This window comes from Desmodus rotundus, chromosome 2, assembly GCF_022682495.2.
Source record: "Desmodus rotundus isolate HL8 chromosome 2, HLdesRot8A.1, whole genome shotgun sequence".
In the NCBI taxonomy this organism is placed as follows: Eukaryota; Metazoa; Chordata; class Mammalia; order Chiroptera; family Phyllostomidae; genus Desmodus; species Desmodus rotundus.
In genome coordinates, this window is record NC_071388.1 from 1,696,876 (window position 1) to 1,721,054 (window position 24,179).

At 57.7% G+C, this 24,179-nt stretch overlaps 1 protein-coding gene across 2 annotated transcripts in view; it reads left to right on the forward strand.

Annotated features, from left to right (window-relative positions):
• Positions 1–24,179, forward strand: part of HUNK (hormonally up-regulated Neu-associated kinase) — a 65,931-nt gene that overhangs the window by 20,857 nt on the left and 20,895 nt on the right. For both annotated transcript variants that reach the window (XR_008425930.2, XM_053916645.2), the window contains exons 2-5: positions 754–1,046; positions 12,325–12,380; positions 17,377–17,512; positions 23,939–24,066. Coding sequence is in view for 1 of the 2 variants with exons in the window: in XM_053916645.2 (XP_053772620.1) it covers positions 754–1,046; positions 12,325–12,380; positions 17,377–17,512; positions 23,939–24,066 (613 nt within the window). In the remaining variant the exon portion in view is untranslated. The remainder of the gene's footprint in view (positions 1–753; positions 1,047–12,324; positions 12,381–17,376; positions 17,513–23,938; positions 24,067–24,179) is intronic.

The window sequence follows — 24,179 nt, forward strand, 5'->3', positions numbered from 1 at the left end:
ATCTCCCATTGCAGCCGGGTTGGCGGGGGCGGGGGCGGGGGCGGGGGCACCTGTGGTGTCAGCACCGCGCACCGAGGGGCTCAAAACAGCAGGGGCCCACTCTCTCATGGCTCTGGGGGCCGGAGTCCCGAATGCGCTTCGTATGCGACACGCAGCCTCTGGGGAAGGGACTCAGGAGGAGCGTCCTGTGCGTCGTGGAGATGAGGCCTGGGAGCAGCTGCAGGTTGCGGCCGAGAGTCGCCCTTTGTGGTGATCTCTGACGGAGAGGGCACCGAGCACTGGAGGCAGGGAGGCCTGGTCGGGGGCTGGTGCCGGGCGCAAGGGCTGCCAGGCCGCCTAGTCACTGAGCCCCCGTCCCACAGTGCCCTGCTCACGGCCTCACACGGCAGGTGGGGCAGCCTTGGTTGATGCAGGGGGACCCACCCTGGAGGGAGGACAGTGAGGCCTGAGGGGCGGGGAGAGGCCCGTGGCCAGGGAGAACTTGGTGTTTTACCCCTGGAGACCCCAGTTGGACGCTGCCCCACTGCGGAGCCCCACAGACCACCGTCCAAGTTGCTTCAGTAAACTTCCCTCCCTTCCTCAATTGTTGTGCCTTTTGGTCCTCGCGGAGGTTTCACTTTGCTTTCTTTCCCTGAGGCTGTCTTAGATCGAGTTTTTCTCCTGGTGCTTTCCTCGGTTCTTGTGCGGAGTCAGGGAATAAATAACCTTTGCCCGCGGGGACTGACCACAGCCGTGTTCTCGCTGTCTCCTTAGGTGGCCATAAAAGTCATCGACAAGAAGCGAGCCAAGAAGGACACGTACGTCACCAAAAACCTCCGGCGAGAGGGGCAGATCCAGCAGATGATCCGCCACCCCAACATCACCCAGCTGCTCGACATCCTGGAGACGGAGAACAGCTACTACCTGGTCATGGAGCTGTGTCCCGGGGGCAACCTGATGCACAAGATATACGAGAAGAAGCGGCTGGAGGAGGCCGAGGCCCGCAGATACATCCGGCAGCTCGTGTCCGCGGTGGAGCACCTGCACCGGGCCGGGGTGGTCCACAGGTGAGCGCTGCGCCCGCGCCTGGGCGCGCTGTGCTTCGGCCGGGGCGGAGCCACTGCGGCGGTTCCGTGACTCGTCCGCGTGTGTGTCTGGGGCTTGTCTGTGAGTCGGGCTCACGCCCAGGTGGGGTTTGAGCAGGGGCGCCTGCTGGCCGAGGGCCTGGGCTTGCATCCCGGCTCTGCCCCGTACCAGCCGCGCGACCCTGCGTTACCTTAGTAGCCACTCGGGGCCTCGGTCTCCTCTGTAAAGTCGGACTGACAGCGATGCCGACCTCGTGGCTGGGGTGGCGTCCGTGCAGAGAACTAACGGGCTGACCTATGGAAAAAGCTCGGACCCGTGTTTGGTCCGGAGGAAGGGACAGGGAGGTGTCGGCTGCTGTTCTTACTGTGTGCAGAGGACTGAGAGCAGCCGCTGGGGGCCAGAGGGAGCCTCATGGGGCGGTGGCCGGAGGCTGATTGCGGCGAGTGCTGGGGTGGCGCTGCCCTCACATCTGCTGTCTCCGTGGTGGCTGCTCCACAGCTGTTCTTTCAGTTAAATCGAGTCACCATTGGAGCCGTGAACTGGCCCTCACAAGTGACAGGTGTCCCCCAGGAGCCAAACCAACCTGGCAAATACTTATGAAAATCAGACATCTTTAGAACTATGACCGGCTTCCCCCTGCGGCGGAGCCCCACAGGGAAAGTGGGGGAAGCCACGTTGTCGGACACGTTGGTGGCGGGTACCTGCTCTCAGTGAGGCACAACCGTTGGGTTAGAAATGAAAGCGCCCGCTTTTCCTCCCCAGGAGCCGCTCACCTCTCCAATAACGGCAGAGTCCTGTCTCCGTGGAGTTGCCGCCGCAAAAACTCTGGGTTGTGGAGGGAGCGTAGGGAGTGCTCATGTTTAGTAGGTTCTCATTCCCTTCTTCCTTCCTTCCTTCCTTCCTTCCTCTCTTATCTTCACCCAAGGACATACTTAGAGGGGAAGGGAGGGGGAGAGAGGGAGAGCAACATCAGTGTGAGAGAGAAAGGTTGATCGATTGCCTCTTGCACCGCACCCCAGCCGAGGGTCGAATCTGCATGTGCCCTGACCGGGAATTGAACCCACGACCTTTCTGGTAGGGGACAACTCTCCAACCAACTGAGCTGCACCAGCCAGAGCTAGTGGATTCTCATTTAAAAAGCAAGATCAAAGCATCAGATGGGTGGGGTGTGTATCTACACACACGTGTAACACTTTTTATTGAGATACAATTCATATACCGTAAAATTCACCATTTTAAAGTAGGCAGTTGAGTGGATTTTTAGTATACTCACGGAGTTGTGTGACTCTCACCACTAATCTAATTTTAGAGAATTTTCATCACCCTAAAAAGAGACCCATTCACCCCCCACTCCCACCTCCCGTGAGTCCCAGGCAGCTGCGCCTCTCCTGTCCGTTGCTATGGATTTGCCTGTTCGGGACGTTTCCTGTGAGCGGAAGAAACAGCCTGTGGCCTTTTGTGACCGGCTGCTGTCCCCCAGGGCAGTGCCTCCCGGATCCAGCCGCAGCAGAGCAGGTGTCCGTGCGTCCATCCTCTTTGCGGCTGAGGCACCTCACGTGCCGCTGCCGGTCTGCCCGCCCTCAGCGACGGCCGTGCGGTTGTTCCGCCGTCGGCTGTCCTGAGTAAGCCGCTGCGGCGTGCGTTGTGGTGTGAACGTGTGTTCGCCCTGCTCTAGCGAACCGCTGGGTCATCTGACAACCCTGCGTTTGACCTTTTGCGGAAATGTACAGTTTTGAAAATTCAGCTTCTAGGGTGCTTTTGTCGGCTGGAAGCCGTTCACACACTGTCTGCTTCGTGGGGACAGTGGCTGCAGGTCTGTAAGACATTGCGCTGGCTGGCTTTGCGGGTGGAGACAGACGTTCCTTCCCGAGGGGACTGGCGCCGCGACGCCCCCCTGCCACACTGGTGCCAGGGACAGTGGGGTGTCCCCCCCCCCCCCCCCGGAGCCAGCCCGGACCACGAGATGCTTGCAGGCGGATCATTTCCTCCCTGAGTGAGAGAACCTCTCCAAGTCCCTATTTTTACTCCCGCGCATTGTCACGAAATCATGTGTCATTAGGACGCTTTGAGTTTGGATCAGCAGGGAAGGGAACACTTAGAAATTTTGAGTGAATAATGCTATTTTGGGCTCTTTCTGACGACTCCCTGCATCGCCTGTCCTGTCATAGCTCTGCCGCTACTGGGGAAGGGATTGTCACCAGAGTGCCGGGTGCTGTGTCTGTTGATGAGGATGACACCCACAGACAGCTTCTGGGCGGATCGGCCTGGGTCACCAGCTCCCCTGGCCGCAGCAGCAGGCAGAGCCGGCAGCGAGTTCCGTGGGACCCGGGGTGTTAGGACAGGGGTGCGTGTGCCCAGCTCCGGGGATTTTGAGGACAACAAAGGAGAAGCGGGTGACAGCTGTGCCGTGGTCTCTCCGGAAGGAAATTATCCGCAGCCCGTTGAAAGAATCTTCACGAAATCCGGTCCCTTTCCCTGCTGTCACTGCCTGAGTGGGGAAGGAAGGAGCTGAGTAATGTTTTGACAGTGAAGACGGGTGCTTTTTCTTGCTCTGATCTCCTCTCCCCTCTTCTTGGAAATGCATCCGTGAGCCAATCACGGCCAAGGCGCGGAGGTTCGAAAGTCAGGGATGGTGGGAAGTACAGGGCTTGTGGGAGAGGGTGCTGTGTTTGCGTGAAGAAATCATGTTGTGGGCGCACTCGGAGCAGGTGGCCCAGCACGTGGCCGAGACAGCGCAAGGAGACGTTTGTTTGGAGTCGACTCTGGCGGCTTTCACTGAAGCCTTGACCTTCACACTCGACACCACTGCTGTTGAGCCCCCATAACCCGGCTTGCCGCTGGTGCGCTCTTTCCTGCCACCCTTTTCCACGGCACAGAACTTCCACCTCCGTGCCACACCGATGGAATGCATTCGTAAATTATTTGAGGTTGAGATTTTGGGGGGGCAGCAGAGATGCCCTGGGGGCCGGCCCTCCTGGGAAGAGTTCCGAGCACACAGATGGGACAGCAGCAGGGAGTGGGCGGCGTTCTCCGGTGTGAGGGCTCTGGGTCCGTGGGGTGGGGACTGCTGCTGGACTGGTGTGTGGTCGCCATCGACTTGTCAGGGGAGCCGTCTTTCCCGGGACGTTAAATCTGCATCCTTGGTCACCCACCCAGAACTAGTGCAGTGTCATTTAAAGGTCGGACTTCAACAATTGTGTAAACATGACACTAAAAGAAAAGGAAACTACACTTGCGTAGAGCAGATTGCTCAGCTGGCAGGGAGAACTGCCTCTCGCACCCGACCGACCCGCCGTAAGGTTTGCGTCTTTTGCTGCAACAGGCCGTTGGCAACTCTGGCAGCGGCTCGGCGTGGTCTTCACATCTCCATCCCAGCACGTTTTTTCTTCTTCTCAAACGTGCTCAGCCAGCGGGACTCCGAAATGTGATGACTCCTTGTTGCACACAGAGCTCCAGCCCTGCGTGCGCCATCCCCGACGGCCCCGGATCTGCGCACGCTGCTGAGCTGAGGGTCGTCTGTGCCGTCCAGCTGACCAAGTCCAATCGGACTGCACAGGTGGACCTGGCGGGGCGCACAGTGCTGCTCCCCACCCCCCCCAGCGGGAAGACGCCAGCCGGCCGCAGGGGAGGGGCACGTGACCCGAGGGGGTGGAGCCAGGCCTGCCAGTGCGTCAGCCCTGCGCCCCGGGCATGACCTTGTTCATTCACCAACACGGGCACAGGGCCCGCGGGCGTGCACTGGGGAGGAATGCCGGGAAGAGGGGCCCCTGCTTTGTTCTGTGGGCCTGACGAGAAGCAGGCACAACCTGGACCCATCTGGAATGAAGCAGTTTTTTCAACTTTTCGGTCTTCTTGGAGAGGGGAGGGTGGGGCAGCAGATGTGAGGGGAGTTTGGGGCCAGGGCCTTCTGCTGCGAGCTGTGCAGGCGCTGGTTCTAGAGACCAAGGGTTTTTGAAAAGGGAGGGAGGGAGGGAGACCTGAGGTTTTCCCATGCTCTGGCTCACAGCCTGGCGGGTTGGGGGTGCCACAGCCAGCCGTGCTGGTTCTGAAGCCAGACCGCCTGCATCCCCACGGCAGCTCGCTGCATCGGGTGCGTTGCTCAGGCTTCTGTGCCTCTTCTTCCAAGTACGCAGCAGAAAGAAGGGGCGGGTTGCTTCCTGGGCTGTCGGGGGGTGGAATGGGCCGACACCTGGGCGTACAGCCAGTTCTCACTTAACACGGTTGGTCGGTTCTGCGAGTTTAAGCGAAAAGATGTCCAACCAAACCCGCCTGACCGTGGGCTGACTGACACAGACAAAAGTGAGTTCCTAGGGCAGCTCGTCGCCGTGGCGCTGAAGTCGCGTTGAGCCCAAGGATGTTGCTTGAGGAGCTGCTGTGCCGAGGACAGTTCGCTGCACGTCGGCATCATTTATGTTACTCGCGGGAAGCGGAGTTCTGGGCCCCAAAGCCCCACCGCTGGTCTCTGTTTCTGTGGCCCTGGCCATTTTTGGCCGAGTCCTGCTCGTCCTTTAGGTCCCAGCTGCAAGCTCACCTCCTCCAGGAGGCCCTCCAGGCTAGGCACCCTGGTCACAAACTTCCACAGCGCCTTCTGCTTTGCTTTCCCAACACTTTTCCTGTGACAGCTTCCTTGTCTGATGTCTGTCTTCCGCGCAGGCCCCCGCTGGCTCAGCGCCAGCCCAGGGGGCGCACAGTGGGACGTGCTGCATGAAGGAGGGGAAATCGATCGAATGCAGCCACTGGCTGAGCCGGTGTGGGGGTGGCAGCTTTCTGGTGGCCAGTCCCACGTACTTTCTGGAATGTTCCGTATGTTCCCTGAAATTTCGAGGGAGTTTCTTCTTTGACTTGGTACCAATTTGTTTATTTTTCAGGTCGCAGTGTAGAGAGTGGCCTCTTTTTAGGAACGAATCGCTCTTTCGTTTCGTAACCATTGTAGGAACTCAATTAGGCTTTCATTTCGAATACATAAAATTGGTACGTGCTTAACAAATTTTTCTTGTGTTTTACCAAGTTGCCCACTTGTAAATAAATGGAAGATTAAGAATCGTTTGGTTTCGATACAGAGCTTTGACGATAAAACCTAATCCTTGAAACTCTTGCTCAGGGGAAACCACTGGCTGCCTGGGGAGTCGTGTGCTTGCGGGGGACGCTTTACTCTCAGTTTATTACTGAAATCTGTCCTGCGGCCGCGTCCACGGGCGAAACATCCTCCTGCAGATGGGAGCCCATGGGAGTCTGGTCCAGCCCCCTCCCCTCGGACCTCTCACTTGAGAGCTGATGCCCCCAATATGGTTTGCTTATCGCCAGATGCATCCCCCTGTTAAGTCTTTCCGGAACCTCCCCCTGGACGTGGGTGAGAACCTGTCACCTGATGGTCCTCACCTCTTGTCTGTCGGTGGCCGTCCAGCCTGGCGTGGCCCCGAACACGGGGCACACACGTTCTCATTTCCTGTGACGAGCTGCCGTGCTGGACAAACCCTCTTTTGAGGGCCTTTGTCAAGGAAGAGTCCGAAGCGCCGAGCCTGACGTGACTGGCGGAGGGCGGTCAGTGGCCAGTCGGTGGGAGAAAAGCCACTACAGAGCCACCTTCCGTCCATCCCTGGGCGGCGTGGATTCTGCTGGGCGTGTCCATGTGGGTCTCCACCGGCTCCCCCACCCCCCGGCTCCCTCTGGCCCCTCTGAACCCCGCGGCCCCTGCTGTTCTGTGTTATGTCACTCACTTCCCCCCTTTCACGTCAGGGTGGCCCTGAGGGGCTCCCCAGGCTCCCTCTTGAGTTTCTGCCCCTCAGCCTGGGCCTCAGGTACATTAGAGCCCGACCTTTGACCTCTGCTGGCCTTGGCCTGGCCTGGGAGAAACTCCTTCACCCCCTCCCAGTGCTCTGGACGGGCGTGAGCACTCTCACATACCTGCGGTGTGCACGCCACACATATCCACACGTGCACTCCACACACACACACCTGTACTCACACCCGCGCACACACACACCCATGCCTTCCCCGGATGCACGCACACCTCAGACTTGCACACACACGAGTGTTCACACGTGCAGTGTGCAGCACAGACCCACGTGTGCTCACACTCATTGCACACGTGCACAGGCACACACGCACACACAACCCTTCTCCCCAGTGGGCGCCTGTCTGCCCCTTTGCTCTCCGGGGCCTGGCACCAAGGCCACTGCGCTTTCTTTGGCCGCGGGGCTCCCCTCCCGGTGGAGTTCTCTGTGGCCAGCCTCCCACCCTCAGCGCCTGATTGCCGTCTTTGCAGACATGCCGGGAGAGCCCGGGTGGGTGGAGGGAGGGCGGGGGCGCTTGGTAGCTTGTAGGTGAGCCTGTACTGGTGAGTTTGGCCTGTGGGAGCTCGTTCCTTTGAAACAACCCAGAACAAGGGGCTGGTGAATCAGGCTGTCCCCTTGGGCTTGCCCCCCACCTCTGACACCCCATCCTGCCCCTGAGCATAGGTGAGAACTGACCCACTGCCCAACCTGCTGAGGGCCTTGGGGGAGCCCCGAGGGGCAGTTGCCTCTCAAGAGGGGCAGTGCCTCTGGGCTCCTGGGCTCCCTCTTCACAGCAGTTTCCTTTGATCCCAAGACGCGGGTCCCTGCTGCCTCCCCCATCCTCCGAGAACCCGACCCATTGCCCCTTACAGTACCGGGTGCCCGGTCCCCTCCTCCCCATCCTGACTTTTCTTAGGAGCCCCTTTGGCCAAGAAAAACCTGTTTCCCTCCCCCTTCCCGTCTGTTCGCAGTCACCAGTTCACGGCCGCAGGGAGAAACGGTCCCTCCCTCTCTGTCCCCATCACGAGTGACTGATCAGGTCAGGGGGCATTAATACGAAATGAGTGTCACCTCCCTGCCCAGCTGGCAGTGGGACACTGCCCTGAGCCAGCATTTCGCTGTCTGGGGCGGAGCTTGCTCTCCCACGGGCCGCCGTGATGAGAGGTCTGCTGGTCTTTTGTAAAGGTGCATTAAAATACACGCTGAAACCTTCCGAATAAATTCATCTTCCTTATTTTCCAAGGAGGTGCCTCTCCCTTCTGTGGCCTCCGGGGTCGATTCGGCCTCTTTGGTCACGGCTGCGTGGCCGGGCCGCGGGTCCCGGGGCCCGCTGTGCCGAGGGGCTGGTGGTAAATTTCCGGCGGTGAGGAGGCTCCACCGCGAACGTCCTGTGCGATGCACGTGACCGTGGTCCTACCGTCCCTGATGGTCAGCTCTTACGAGAGGGAAAGACACTCAGTCTACTTTTAAAAAAGGAACAGACTAGTTTTTAGAATGGTTTTAGGTTTGGTGCTGAAACAACAAGAGTTCCCCGCCCTTCCCACCCCCGCTGCATCGCTTTTCCTATTTTTAGGATCTGTGAGAGCGTCGTACATTCGGGTCGGTCGAGGAGCCGACCCCAAGATGCTGTCCCCACCCAGGGCGCCTGCGTTGTGCTGGGCCCGCCAGGGAACGGGGTGCATCAGGATGCTCTGAGTCGTACATCCTGCAGATTTTGACAAATCACGATGACGTGTAGCCTCCATTACAGCCTCACAAGGGTTAACTTCACCAGCCTGAGAAGTTTGAGCTCCGCCCAGTCCTGCTCCCTCCTCCTGAAACCTCTGGCAGCCACTGACCTTTCTTACTGTCTCTATAGCTTTGCCTTTTCTAGAAGGTCACATGCTTGGAATCATACGGTCTGTCATCTTTTTAGACCACCTTCTTTCCCTTAGAAACACGTGTAGAAGTTTCCTCCGTGTCTTTTTACGACTTGAGAGCTCATTTCTTCTTCTCACTGAGTAACAGCCCTCCCCTGTCCGCTGCACCACAGTCGACTTATCTCCCACCTGCCGAAGGCGCCCTGGGTGCCGCCCAGTTTTGGCAACTGTGCACACGGCTGCTGTAAACGTCCGCGTCCCTACCGTGTCAACCCACTGGGGTGAATACCTAGGCGAAAGCTACTTTTAAAAATATGACTTTAGAGCCTGTTTTCCTAAAGTCGGAAGGCCAGTGTTCTCCCCCTTCCTTCTGGATGCCTTTCGGAAGACGGGCAGGAGGTGGGAATAGGCAAAGCTGGCCGAGGGGGATGTTCCTCTGTTTCAGGCAGTTGGGTATGCCGATCTGGGCAAGGCCGGCGTGGCTCCCCTTGCCAGTAACCAGGCAGGGAGCCGGGAGACGCGGACATCTTTGAGAAACCTTCACAGAAAGGTGACATGTGGGCAAGCGGCCTCAGAACCGGGTTCGCTCGGGGCTGGGGCGGGTCCCTGTGGGAGGCAGTGCGTGGGAAGAGAGTGACTTCAAAGGATTTCATTTTTCTTGTTTTGCTTAATAATTACATGTTTATACCTCCTCCCGTTCCCCTGATTTTTCCCTTTGGCCTTTTCTCTTCTTTTTAGTCTTTGTTTTTCACCCTTCCTCTCCTAATTGTGGTGGTTCCCCAGGCTTGTGCGGCCCCAACACTACCCAGCTTAGTGTCGTTCTTCCTGGCGGTTGCTTTTTCTGACCTCACTCTTTAAAGCTGTTGTTCTCCACAGTGTTTGTTCTAAACGAAGTTTCTCCTTTGATGTCTTAGTGTGGCTCCCATTCTTGCTGGAGAAAGAGGTTCAGTTTGCCGGGAACAGCTGCGGCCTTCCTTTGGAATGAAGCAGTGCCGCGGCTTTATGGTTGGTGTTCAAGGACCCGGGTTTGCGAGTGCACGTGTGTGTCTGGAACGCCATATATGCGTGAGTAGAAGGTCAGGGCGACCGTTTGTCCTACGTATCTTCAGAAAGGAGGAAGCTCACTTGGCAAGTGCCGTACTTGCAAAGCGTCTCATTGGATGGGGCGCGATCTCAGGGACTTCACTTCCAGGAACACAAATGCTAGTCGGAGAAGACACATCGAACTCTGCTTGACTCACTGGTGACTTTGGCTGCTTCTGGGCGCCCCCCAAGGAAACCAGTAGAAAGAGAGGGAGACCTTTTACTGCAGTTTTATCGTAGCTCCCAGAGGCACCCCCCCACCCCGCATGGTGAGGGTTTAGGAGACCACGCTGAAACCATCCCCGAGTGGCTCACTTATAAAGATTTTGAATGGATACTTGCTATTTAAATGGCTCGGGATAAGATTTCCAGTAATTGCATCCTACGGAGGTTCACGAAGTGCTTCTTCGACCACAGCCGTCAACTGAAACGTCACGTCACCTGTCTCTGTCGTCCCAGTGCTGCCTGGGACAGGTGCTGGTGATTTCTTTCATAAGAGGTGAGGGTGTGGGAATAATAGTTCTAAAACTAATGACATTGATGTTGCTGTGTATATGCTCTTAAACAGGATGGTAAGGCTCCGTGGTAAATAGCATACAGAGTCATTTGATAATTTCGTTGCATTAAAAAATTATATATTTGTATTTTTCAAGTACCTTTGAAAGCAGGGTCTTCCCACTGCAAGAGTGGGGAGGACCCCCTTACCTTTGGGGTCACCCGCATGGGGACACATGCAGTGCCTTCAAGGGGCCGTGGCGTGCCTGGCGGACTCTGCGTGCCGTTTCATCGGGGCTGGTGTGAAGACACACTGCTCTTCCCCCTCCTCGCACGCATGCACTGGGGCCGGGGAAGACCCGTGTCCGTGCCCTGGCTGTGCGTCCCGACGCCATCTCCCTTCTCGTCTGTGGGTCCGGCCCCCAGGCTACAGCCACCGTCCCGCTTTGAAATCCGCCGGACACTTTTGAGAGCTTACCTTACCTTTTTTCTGTGCTTGACTCCTTAACTCCTCTTCCATCTCGACACGCTACCCTCGCGGTCCCTGGGCGAACGGGCTCCCCACCTGCTCCTTCCGGGGTGGCTCCACTGGCCGTCTCTCCTCCTCGTTGTCTGCTCTCTCCCGGGCAGGCGCATGGCCCGGCGAGGCTGAGCCTCGACCCCTGTCTGAAAGCAGGAGGTCTGCAGGCCGTGTCTTCCCTGCAGGGTTGCCCACTCGGTGCAGTTACTGTAACCGTTTTAATTGTGCATCTGCTGCCGACATTGAAACACTGGGATCGAATCCAGATTTCCAGCTTCTCTCGGAAAACGGGCGGGCGGGCAGTGCCGGGTGGGGAGGTGAGCGGCTGTCCCTGGGAAATGGGCCCCCGTCCCAGTCCCGCAGCCCTACCTACTGTCCCCTAATGTCTCAGGACTCAGGCGTGGTGTCACCTGTTGACATTTTTGTTTATTATGATTGCGCTCTTCTCGTCCTCACAAGAGAGATCAGAAGAGAAAAAGTGACTCTTTTGCCCATGTCCCTACTCCCAAGAGAGAAAGTGGGAGCTGGACCAGGGATGCTGTGTCTGGAAACACCGGTGGAGAGCGTCCTGAGCGTGCGCGGACGGGAGGGACCGTCCTACGTACGCGATGGTCGGCAGGCTGCCATTTAAGATGCTTGGAATCGTCGACCTGGACGGTTTTGATGACCGAGAATCTGCTTCTGCCCTCATTTTTCTCCCTCCAGAACCCCCAAACTGTGTCTGTACTAGCGTAGGTTCATTGGGATTTAGCGAGCACCTGGCTGTGCAGAGGTGAGGGGGCGGGCCTGCTTCTGCCCCTGGGGAGCCCCGGTTCTCAGCACAGTCTCCATGGGCCCTTTGCACTCAGCATGACCCTGGGCCCTTCCTCCTTCCCACCGCCCCTGTCACCTCTGTGCCCGTTAATCAGGGACGCGTGTCCTCCAAGGAGTGGTCTTCAATCCTGTAAGGTGAGCGCACAGTCCGGTGTAACACGAGGGATGAGGGCCCTGGTGTATTCGGGCCCCATTTTTCTGCCCACCATAGTACCTGCCTAGTGAAAAGATGAACTTGCCACCAGCTGCCACTTTGGCCTCCACGCGGAGAGGCTGTAGGACCGACAGATTTTATCTGCGTCTGGTTCTATTCAACTGCTTCCCGAGTCTGCTGCCGTCCCTTCTGGCAGGGGTTGCCAGCCGTCTCCCCAGCCCACGGCCGCGCTTTTGCCCCTGACAGTTCTAGTTCATGCCCGGGTTTCAGCGTCCGTCCTGCTTCTTCCAGAAACTTCTCGTGCTGTGCTCTGCCTTCAGTGTTCCTCGTCCTCTCTGAAACCTGCTAGCTGTTTCAGTCTGCAGCAATGACCTCTATCACGTCCTGTAAATGTTTACTTCATCCTGTAAATATTTACTTTCCGATCGTGGCGTTTTGGCAGAAAGCTTTGTGGGCGGCTTCAAAGGGGCTCTCAGGCCATTCGTTTCCCCTGAGAAGCGAAATGTCATTTTGTGACTTCACATACCCACCTGACACTTTGTGTGGCTTTGTTTATTTCAGGGACTTGAAGATAGAAAATTTGCTACTAGATGAAGACAACAACATCAAGCTGATTGGTATGACTTTTTCTTTTTCTTAAAGAAGATTATCCTTTAAGTGTTGCTCTGTTCATTGTCTCTTCTTTGTTTCTGGGTACCCGACTTAGAAAATTATTCCTGGCCTGTTTTCAATCCCCAGACAGTACTTCTAGATCACATCCTTCACCGCCAATATTTAATAATGGTTTTGAAAATGAAATTTACTTTAAGGAGTAATTTAAACCTAAGTAGGAAGGTGAAGTGCTGTAAAGTGACCATAAAATGAACTCCACAGCCCTAAATAAAAATTCAGATTATTCAGCCTTCAGCTTCTCCCTAAGCTCAAGATGGATCTGAACTTTTGTACGGGTTATTTTTATTTGGATTACCGTAAACCTTTTTAAAAACAGGGGCTGTCGTTTGCTTTGGGAGTGCTGCCTGTAGCTTAGCCAAGTGTCACTTCTCAGGGGTGCTGGGGACTGGAATCGAAGGCACGCAGTGTCCTCGTCTGTTTGGTCCAGTCTCTCCCTGCGCCACGGCGCAGGGCGGCTGTGCAGGGAGACACCCCCCAGCGCCCCAGAGAGATCTGTACCGGTCAGAAGGTGGTTCTGGAGGAGAGCGGGTCGGACCCGGGTCCTGGCTCAGGGTCCGTGAGCAGACGCACTCCGCGCTCCTTCTTGAGCAGATTCCATTTCTGTTTGCCCGTGTGGAGGCTCTCGGCCATGGCGTGGGCGCCCCTTCCACTCCCAGCTGCCAGACAGCGCTGGCATTTGCTCTGCTCTTTTCTTCTCCTTCTCTCCCCGCCTCTAGGGCAGGGAGTTTCTCCGCCGCAATGGCTTGAGAAAGGCTTTTGTGCTCAAGAAGGAAATTTTGTCTGGCATATGCTGGACGCCTTCTCAGGACTCTGAAACCCGTCGTTCACACGACCGATTAGATTCTCCAGAACCGCAGGCGGCTCCCAACCCAGCAGCAGACAGGGCTGCAGGCCCTCGCTCGGGTCGTGAAGCACCAGTGACAGGCGGTAATGAGCCCTCACGTTATTAGAAGATTGGCAATTAAGAGGAAGCCAACTTTTTTCCCCAAAAGATTTTATTTTATTTTTTAAAGATTTTATTTATTTATTTTTAGAGAGAGAGGAAGGGAGGGAGAAAGAGAGGGAAAGATCAATATGTGGTTGCCTCTTGCACGCCCCCTACTGGGGACCTGGCCCACAACCCAGGCACGTGCCCTGACTGGGAATTGAACCAGCACCCCTCGGTTCTCAGCCCCCACTCAGTTCATTGATCCACACCAGCCAGGGCTCCCCCGAAGAGTTTAAAGAATGTATCCTTAGAAGACGCTTGAACAATTCAGAGAATTTTCTTCGTATTGGATTGTTTGACCCTTGAACTTTGTCCCGAGAGCTGAATCCAGCTGCTATAAACCAGGCCGATGACCTGACGCCTGCGGGTTGTGGGTCCTGCTTCCGATCTGTGGCAGGAAACTGAGGCTCGACCTGGTGGTGCTGAGACGTGGAGACAGGAGGTTGTTTGGGGGGTCCCTAGCAGGCTGACCGGTAACCTGCCTTCAGAAAATGTGGGGGTGACAGGGACAGCGGTCCCCTCCAGCAGCAGAGATTGCAGGCGGACAGGCTGCATAAAGGCCGGTGTGCGTTCCAGTCCAGTTGAGCCTGAGCTGGTGAGGGGCCGAGTGTGGTCCCCAGGCAGTCCCCAGACTGTCCCTGGGTGGTCCCCGGGTAGTCCCCGGCCTAGTGCCATGGAGTGGGAACTGTGTTCTTTGCTCCCCTCTGCCTCCCTTCCTGCCCCCACTGGCTCCATCTTCGTCTCCCCCGCCTCCCCCCCTACCCCAACAAGAGCCCTGGACGGCCATCTGGAAAGCTAGACCGGTGCTGTACGGTGAACAGGGGTGAGCAGCACGCTCAGAACGTTGTGGAGGAACCGATGACTGGGAACGGGGACGCGTTTCTCCGGCGCTCACAGACAGGCTGCGTGACAAACCCGTGACAGAAGACAAAGGAGCGAGGAACCTGGCCCGGAGCCCCGCTCGCTGCCCGCAGTGTGCGTGGGGCGGTGGCTCTTCGGGCACCAGGAACCAGGCGTTCTTCTTTTATGGATCATGCTTCCGATTTCTTTTTTCTTTCTTTTTCAAATACTTTTTCGGGTGCAGTTTCGTTGCTGTCATGCTGTGTCAGTCTCAGGTGTGGTTAGACGGCCCCAGACTGGGAACCTTGCTGTTCCCACGCCATCACCCCTCGGCCAGGCCAGGCGGCCGGGTTGGCCCCCCGCCTGGCGGTCCAGCCTTGGGCCCCAGGGGCGCTGCCGGAAGGAAACCGGGTGTCGGGAACCAGGATTCCCTAGACGGCTGCCTCTTTTTTTTTTTTCCACATGGGGGAAGGGAAGTGCAGGAGGGAAGCCATGCCCAGGGGCTCGTAGGTGTTTTTGCCCCTAGGTGGGGCAATTTGGATCAAGTGTCTCCACAGCTGTCTTTGCAGCTTGAAAGCCCTTTGAACAGTTTTCTTCAAAGGGACTTTACCTCGTTGTGTTTCAGAAGTGGGTTACAGCTGTTACCACTTCTTCATCATAGTTTCTCTTTCGTTGAAATATTTCGGTTTAAATAGATGTACCGAAGCCATGTTTCAAGTAAACTAGAGTTAACCGGGACTGAGATTTGGTTTCATCAGGGTTGTCCCTGCTGCGACAAAGCCGCCTCACCTCTGAGGGTGGAGTGTGACCTCAGCGTGTGACTCAGGACAGTGCTGTGCCTCCGGTCTCCACAGCAGCTCCCCCTGGGAGCCCTTCGAGATTCCCGTGGCAGAAGGCCCGGGGACAACTCACTCAGGTGTTACCAGCTCCAGTGGACGCCCACCTGGGGACCTTGCTGGGAGCTTCTCTCCTGTGTCACTTCCTAATTATAGGCACCTCTCTAAAACGTTAATAATTACAGTGGTGAATGGGGGACGTCCTGCTTATTTCTCTACAAGATATTTTAAATGAAACCCTTCCCACCAGGTCAGCATAAGCCACTTACACTGCAGATTTTATCTCCTCCTGCCCCGGCCCCCCTGCTAATTTGTCTTCCTGAAACTACGCTGAAGATAAGGCAAGACCGCTTTCCCACGCTTGCCTGGGAACCTCGGCTGCCTCTTATCTCGCCTGCGGCCCTGTCTGCCGTGGAGCACGTCTTGGTAGCCCCAGCAGGGGAAGTGCGCCGAGTGGGGGAGTCCGTGCAGTGGTTGGAAGGAACCCCCGGGGAGGTGAGGGGCAGAGTCTGGGCTCTTTTGTTTTAATCTCAGAAGGAGAGCTGGGTTTTCTGGGACCCCAGGAGAAGGACGGCCCAGGAAACGCCGGTTGGAATGCTGTCCAGGCCATAGGTGGCCCTTACTCCCCGGGCTGTCCTTCCTCAGAGCCGGCGCCCTCAGGCCTTCGTTGTTCTGTCAAAGTTCCTTCAGGTCAATTTTCAAACTGAGAGCATTTCAACAGCCATCCAGTGCAAAGCTCAGCATGAGTTTTCTTCTTATAAAAGCAGTCCCCCCCCCTTGCTTTGCATCCCTGACCCAGGCCCTGAGATCCCTTTGAACAGGGACCCACCCGGCTGGGAGTGTGAGAGCCGCCCCGAGGGCCTCCTGGGGCCGCAGCTGCTCGCTGGGTGCAGGGAGGGCAACAGGGGCCAGGGCGGGGCTGGAGGAGAGAGTCTCGGAGATTGAAAAGGGAATCATAAACAAATAAAGGTCGAGTCCAGTGTGTGGACGTCCCTACGGCTCGGCGGCCGGTTTGCCAGTCCCTGCTGTAGGTTCTGAGGCTTCGTCTCCAGCCCTGAGGTGGAGACTTTGAGAGCCCGGGAGCGTTTTCCCGGGGAGCTCTGCCCAGACTCCCAGACGGGGTCTGGAAAACCGCCTCCGCCGCGCATCTCACCACACTGAGCTCAGGGAGCGGCACTGAAGCATCTTGACCCATGGCGTGTGACAGCTTCACAGACTCGCCCGTGTGCATCCTTTCCAGAGCATGCCTGGCGGTCATGCTCTTGGCGGGTGGAGACATGCTAACGGCCAGGAGAAAACACAGTAATGAAATTAGGTGTAAAGCCTGCCAGTTGAGAATGGGAGAGGATTTTGTTCAAGAAGTGCCGCTGGTTGGTCCCTGACTACAGCCCCTTCCTGACCGAGCCCCGTGGGCGGAGAGTCCTCCGTTTGGGGACGAGAACCGCCGTGTTTACATCGAAGTTGAAGGGGGAGCCGTGATCCGGGTTCTGAGCTCAGCCAAGACTGAAGACAGGTATCAGACAGGGCGGAATGGTAACAGCTCTCTAGTCACCTGTCTTTACCATCAAAGGCAAACTTGGCTCCGAAGGCAGAAGGACCGAGGGCGCTTTGGATGCGGTCCTCTTCTTGCCTCTTCCCAGGTGCCTCAGTCATCCTCAAATGAAGTGGGGCTGTGAGGTCCCTTAGTCTAGTTCTCGCCACTCTCCCCCTGGCTTCATCTTTGCACCAGCACTGTCTGCGTCACTGGGCGTGTGTCGTCCCGCTGCGCGGGGCTCCATCTGCCACCACCCACATCGGGAGTGCTGTCGGAAGACTTGCATGAAATGAAAACATTCGGCCGAAAAAGCCGTCACTACATGGTGGGGTCATGTGTCACTCGGGGTGACGCTGACACCAGCCCGAGAAACTCGGTCTTCCTTCCAATTTCCCCGGAGGCCACAGGGAGCTGGAGTGGGGACTCCGGGGGCCCCTGCGTGGCCTCGCTTCCTCCTCCATCCTAGAAAGCAAAGCCTCTCTCTTTCCTGGATGACTCATTCTAAGCCTTGCTAGAAATATGTTTCGGTTCCACGTTCTTTTAGCTCGAGCTGGAGTTTTAGGGAGGCCCTAGAGAAAATGTTCCCAGTGCAGCCAGCTGGAGGCCTGCATCCGGAGGTTAGCCTTCGCCGCTGCCAGGCTTCCTCTTGGATGCTCGGCGAGGTGTGAGCCAGAGAGAATGTTCCCTTTCCTGCATGCCCGCCACTTTCTAACGCCGAGCGCTCTCTGTCGCCCCCTTTGCAGACTTCGGGCTGAGCAACTGCGCGGGGATCCTGGGCCACTCCGACCCTTTCAGCACGCAGTGCGGCAGCCCCGCCTACGCCGCTCCCGAGCTGCTCGCCAGGAAGAAGTACGGCCCCAAAATCGACGTCTGGTCCATGTGAGTTGCTGAGCTTGTGAAACAGGGCCCCCTCCTGGGGCTCCGCTGCCCCTCCCTGCAGAGGTGACGTTGGAGTGTTTGCTGAGGGGGTATTAGGTTGGAGGCTCTGGCACAGATCCTGAGTGATTCTTTGGGGCCTGGCTCTTCACCTCTTCCTTCGGGTCCTTCCTCTACAAACTGCCCGAGAGGCCTTCCTGAAACTCGTCTAGGTGCCAGGGAGGCAAGAGGACAAGCCCTGTGCTTGCAGAACTCACGTCTTTTTGCTGCTTAAAATCCTGCCATGGTTCTTCCACCAGCATCAACACAAACTCAGCCCGGTGCCACGCTCCCTGCAGGACCCTGTGCCCCAGCGCCCGCCCCTCCCCCACCCCTCCAAGTGCTCACGGTCGGCGGACACGCTGGCCTCCGTCCCGTCACCCCCGTCACACCTGCCCCCTCCCCCCGAAGTCCATCCCAGCTCTCCACGTGGCCTGTCCTGTCCCACGTTCCAGCTTTCATCTAGCACCACCCTGCAGGGGCTGTCTCTGTTCCCTGTTGCACGGGCCCCCTCACTCCTCACTCAGTCTCCTCGCCTTCTTGTTTGCCTCTAGCACCTCATAGCGCAGCACGTTCTTGCTTGTCGGCCCCTTTGTGTCTGACTCCCCGGGGCTGCCTGAGGGTGGACGCCTGACTGGCCAGCTGACCAGTGCCACCACGGAGGGCCCCACTGGGGCCCTGGTCCCGGAGTCCAGGTCCCTCACGGTCCCCTCAGCTTCACGTGTCAGTGGTACAGATCCCTTGCTCTGGGGAAATGGGCTTTGGACAGACAGACAGACAGAGTGGGCTGCTGCTGAAGGTATAGAAGCTGGAGATGAGAAGGGCTGATTAGAAGCAAGGGTGAGTTGTTCCAGAACATTCCTGGAGCTCCCCGGCTTCTCCCACATCGCTGCGCTTTGTCCGGGTTGCAGAAAAGCTGGAGCTTGCCCCGGCCTGGTGTCTGGCAGGCCCCGTGTCATTTACTTTCATGGTGACCCAAGGAAGCTGGGACTGTCCATCAGCCCACTTCATGGAGGAAGAAACTGATCATGTGAGGAACCAATGAAATGTCTCGAGGTCATGGAGCCCTGAGTGGAGGAGCTGGCGGTCTCCAGGGTCTCGCGATGAAGGGCTGAGTCTTGATCGTGGTGTAGGCGCCCTTGCTTGGGCCCTGCAGCTGGTTAGAGGCCACGTCCCCGTCCCTGTCCCCCACCCATCCTCTAGCTAACTCCATTTTCCCGCCCCGATGCGGCCCAATGGCCCCTCCTCCCTGCCCTTGCCACAGTCCCTTCAGCCAGAAGTGTTCCCTTTCCCTGGTGTTCTGTGGGAGGCCGGTTGCCCTGGGCCCTCCTGCCTGCTGCAGGCTGGCTTGGTGGCCTCCCTTGTCTCCTCAAGTCCTTGATCTCCGCCCTCCTGGCCCTCACCTGTGGTCGTCGAGTCACTACTCACCTGCTGGACCCCCTCCAACTGCAGGTTGAAGGGCAGGGACCACGCAGGTGGTTCTAGGGATTCTTTGGTACCTGGCACGAAGGGAGGGAGGGAGGGTGTGGGAAGGAGGGAGAGACAGAGGAGGAGGGACAGGCCTGTCACCCAGGCGAGCAGAAGTACAGGGTCGGAGCTCCGTCGGCAGAGGACGCCGATGGAGGCGCGTGGCCGGTGCGGGCTCCAGAAGTGGGAGGAACCCTGCGGTTGTGGTGGCAGTCTGAGAGAGAGGCCGTGGACGTGGGAATGGGGTCTGAGGGCCACAGAGTTCCCCGAACCTCTCCCCGCCCCTCCGGAAGGCCCAGCCTGTCAGCAGCGGGACATGTTAGTCAGGAACCCGCTTCCATCGCCGATCCCCAGCACACAGACAGGAGGGGGCGGGGGCCTCTGTGGCCAGAGGTACACACAGCAGTGGGCATCGTGCCCCTGGCCCCTCCCCGGCCAGCCCCACCCCCTCGCCACCTCCCACAGGAGGTGTGGCTGGGCCACTGGTGGTGGGTGGGGATGCCGAGAGGGAGCGGCTGTGGGGGGCCCGAATTGCTGATCGCAGACTCTGGGCTGGTCAGCCCCCGGGCAGCCGCCACCCAGCAGCGCCGGTACAGGAAATGAAATGCGTTCTTGGTTCCCTCCGCCGCTCGAGACCTCCTGCAGGTGTGGGGCCCGTGACTCCCCTCGGCGCAAGTTTATGGATGAATATGAATATTCTTCCCTTAACAGGGAACCCATTTATGCTAAATGGGAAGCTCTGAAAGGAACAGATTTTGCACCAAAACATGAGAAAATAAGGCTGTGGAGAGTGGGCAGCCTGAGAGACCAAGAGATTCAGGGGTGTCCTGAAAGTGTGGTGGCAGGGAAGGGGGTGGGGACACGGTGACCAAAGGGAGAGTGAAGGCTACGGCTCGGAGAGCAGGTGCCAGTTCGCTCCTGAGGCCTAGCTCTCCAGGGGACTGGACAGTGATAGGGTGTGGTCACCAGTCGTCATGGTGATAGGGCTCAGCCCGTGGAAGGGGACTCTTTCCAGCTGTCCCTAGTGGAGCAGGTGCATCTGGGAGTGAGGTTGAAGGAAGGAGCCCCGGGCTCGTCCAGCTGCGGGAGAGGCCTGCAGCCGGCGGGGCTCCCATCCTTTCCCACTCACTGTAGGTGGGAGCAAGCCACACACCCCGAACACGGGCAGTGAAAACCCAGGCTGCCCGGGCTGTGCCGTCCGAGGGTCACTTTCCGGCTCAGCCCCTCTGCCGAGTCCTTTGACAGGGAAGGGACCCCCCCCTCCTCAGTGGCCACGGATGCTCCGCTTCTCCGTTTTGGGAGCAGGTCCGTTGACATGACCTAGGACCGGGGAGCCAGGGCACACCTTCCTCCTCCCTGGCTGCCGACATGCTTGGGCTGCGTGGGGGGCCGCTAGAGGTTTCTTTGCTAATGTCCCGTTCAATTGCATTTTTTCCCCGCGAAGGAGATACGCCACAGCAGGCCTTCCACAAAGCCCCCTGCCGGCCTCACTCTGGTCCTGGTGCTGTCAGGTAACAATGCCACAGGCTTTGCTAGACGGTGATGCTCCGCACAGATGCCGGCCCTAAGCCGACAGTGGCATTGTAGCTCTGGAGGCCCGGGCGGGACCTCCGGGTAGACCAGACACGGCAGCCCCACGGTCTGTCCTGGTGTCCACGGTCCCTGTCCCCATGCCCCATGGCGGTGAGTCGAGCTGGAGACCCTCCCTTTGCTCAGCCCCGAAATTCCGGGTGTTGGTCCATCTAATGAATGAGCTCTCCCTGGGGCCAACTGCCAGGCGCCCCCGGAACACTCCTCAGAGGGGGGCGCTGCGTGACCCGCGCCCACGGCACAGGCACGGCGTAGGTTCGGTGCTATTTGGAACTGTGATAAAGCCTCATAGACTGAGGTCCTAACCCCCAACGTGACAGTACTGGGAGGCGGAGGCGGGGCCTTGGCCGGTGTTTCGGGTTAGGGGAGGCCACGCACGTGGGGCCCCGGGACGAGACTGCTGTCCTTATCAGAGGAGAGCCCAGCGAGCTCGCTTGCCCTTGGACCCAGGAGACACCGTCTCACAGTCTGAGCCAGGAGGACGGCTCTCGCTCTGACCTTGGACGCCCAGCTCCGGCACTGTGGGAAGTAAAGGTCTGTCGGTGAAGCCACCCTGCCCGTGGCACTTGTTGTGGCAGCCTGGACTGACGAAGCCACCCGCTTACCCACAAGTCTCCCTGGGAGCACACAGAGCAGTCAGGGGGCAGAGTGCAGGGAACACCCACATCCGCAAGCCGGGGAGGGGTCAGGAGGGCGTCCGAGGCTAGCGCCTGTGGGTCCTGGTGGAGTTCACTGGGTGGCAGAGGGGAGGGGACCCTCCCAGCGGAGACGGAAGGCCACAGCTGCTCTTAAGCACAGAGAAAACGGGGAGACTTCAGAGCCTGCGGTGGGGATTAGTTTTCCTCTGCTTGGGGTCGTGTCTGAGACGCAGTCGGTCTCTGGGGCCCTTGCCGTGGCTGCCGGCGTTGAACACGGAAACCCAGCGAGAATTTAATGTAAAAGGCTGTTGAGAAGACAGTGGACATGGAGCCAGTTCTCTGTCTGGTTGGACACTGTTGTCACCAAACGTCCCTTTTTCTTGCTCGGAAACAATGGAGTGAAGAGTTCATTTCTTGAATCAAAATGAGCGCCCCGCTCTGCAGGGTTTGGCCTTCGGTGGACAGATGGGCCTTTTCCCGAGACTTGAGACTGAGTGAGGAACAAAAGCAGCTTGTCACTGGGAGGGGAGGCTCTTCCCCAGGAACGAGGCCCCAGCTCCCCTTCTGCAGTGAAGCCGATGACCGAGGTGAATGGAAGACATTGCCTCCACCTTGGGGGGGGGGGGGGGTCCATCATTTTCAATGGTCTTTATTTTCATGTACGGACCACATAGGAACATCTTTAAAATCGTTCACTTCCTTCCTTTCCTCCAGAGGAATGAAATATTTAGATCTGTATCTCCAACCAGCTTGGAGATTCGGATACGAAAACAAAAATATTCGTTCTGGCACAGTGAGCCTTTTTTATTGCTAACCGGCTTTTCCTCGGAGCAGCATACACAGCAATTTAAAAAACTTTAATGCAGATACACCTTTTAAATGAAAAGAATCAAAATTAACTTTATTTTCAGAACATTATAAAGCTTGTTGGAGAACATCGGTGCCTCTCTAAGGATAAGGAAGATGGAAATTGAGAGTTCTGGCCCCAAAAGGTTGAGAATCCAATATGTTTTCAACCAAAGCTGCTCTTGGCTGTCGCGGGGGCCCCTGGGGTGGGTGAAGTGTCTGTGAGAGGCCCGGCACTCGTGGGGATGGAGCACAGCATGCTCAGACCCCCTCCCGGCCTCGAATCTGTTTTCCTTTGTGGGGCGCTCTGCCCCCAGGGCTGTCTTGTGGGTAGACCAGTTGGCCCCGAGGAGCCCATCCAGCCCTGGCTGGTAGTAGAGGAGGGACGTTTGTTCCAGGGCTCAACTCTGTTTTTGTAAAACAGTAACACATGGCAGGACAGCATTTGCTGTCCGTGCAGACCCCTCAAAACGAAGGGTGGCAGGAGGAGGTGATGGAAAGGGGGGACCTGGGCTTCCTTTTGGGTCATTTAGAGCTTTTGACTTTTAAGAGAGAAGCTTCTTTTGGCTTCTGAGATTTTTCAGTTACAAAGTCTAAGACTTATTTTTTTGTAGTTAGCATCTGCATTTAAAGTAGTAGAGGAGAAGGAAGAAAGGAAATGGAGAAAAGTCGTGAAATCCATAAAAAGCGACTTCTTGGTGAAAACAGATGAGTTAAGGGAGCAGTCACGACCCCTGGGGTTTTCCATGTGGACGGATCTGTCCCCTCTCTCGGGCCTCCCCCGGAACTGGCGTGGAAAGTCGGAGCTGCTGAAAGGTGCAGGGTTGCTTTCGGTTGTTCCGAGGCAGTTTCTTTCTTGAGCCGGCCAGCGTGTGCTTGTGCAGCTGCCCTGTGTGTCTGTCTCCCGAGTCTGCTGCGAGCGATGGGGAGGGCCGGTCCCAGCACACGTCTGCAGGCGCGGGAGGAGGCCCAGCTGGGTGCAGCGGCATCTGCGGTGGGAGCACTCTGATTCAGACCCGCCTCAGTGGCACAGGGCCCCCGGGGTCTTAGTCTTGTTTTGATTGGAAATCCGATTGCCTGTTTTTACAACGTCTTTCCTTGGGCGCTTTGCAACACTCAAGGCCTCTTGGCCGGCAGACACCTCACCCCCGTGGGGAGATCTCATCAAGATGATGTCAGGCTTCTAGGTCAGGAAAGCAAAAGCCCTCCAAGGAGACGCTGCCGTTTTCTCAGCTGGCTTTGCAGATAAGCAGAGAAGCCCGTCCAGAGGGTATTCCGACCACACCTGAGAGGCAGGGCCAGCGCTGGGTGGCAGGACGTCATAGTAAATAGTGACGGAGCGAATAGGAGTGGTTAGGAGACACCTGTTCCCTTGCAAGGAATTACCCTGGTTCCAGGCTGGGCCGGAACCCCAGGGAAGAGCAGAGTCCCGGTGCCGGGTGGGACCTCACGTCACCGGGCTGCGCAGTCGCCAGGCATGCTGGCGGGGCTGTGACAGGTGCCCCACGCAGGTCCAGCCCTCCCCCTGGCTCTGCCTCGTCAACCACACCAGGACGACCACGTAATGACCAAACTACATTTATTCGAGGCTCCTACCACACCCGGGTGTTTTCCACGTAATTTGGTCTGGACTTCCTTGCAGAAGGAAGGGGCGTGGTGTGCCCTCCTCGGGGCAGCTCGTGGAGATCCGCAGACCCCTCTTCTCCCTGTCACCCAGCACCCTCGCCCGGGCCTTTCCCCTTGGCCGCGTCAGGGTGGTGCAGAGCATTCTAGAGGGTTCTAGAAGGACAGGACGGAAACGTCCCGGGGGCCTCACTCTGGTCTCACGCGGTGGCGTCTCTCTTTTCAGAGGCGTGAACATGTACGCCATGCTGACGGGGGCCCTGCCTTTCACCGTGGAGCCTTTCAGCCTGAGGGCTTTGTACCAGAAGATGGTGGACAAGGAGATGAACCCCCTCCCCACGCAGCTCTCCACAGGTAACAGCTCTCCACAGGTAACGTACCTGCCGGCCGGGGGTCCGCGCTTGGGCACGGGCAGCGAGGGTGTGAGGACCACCCACGGCTCGAGGTCTCTTCTTAGAATGGAAACG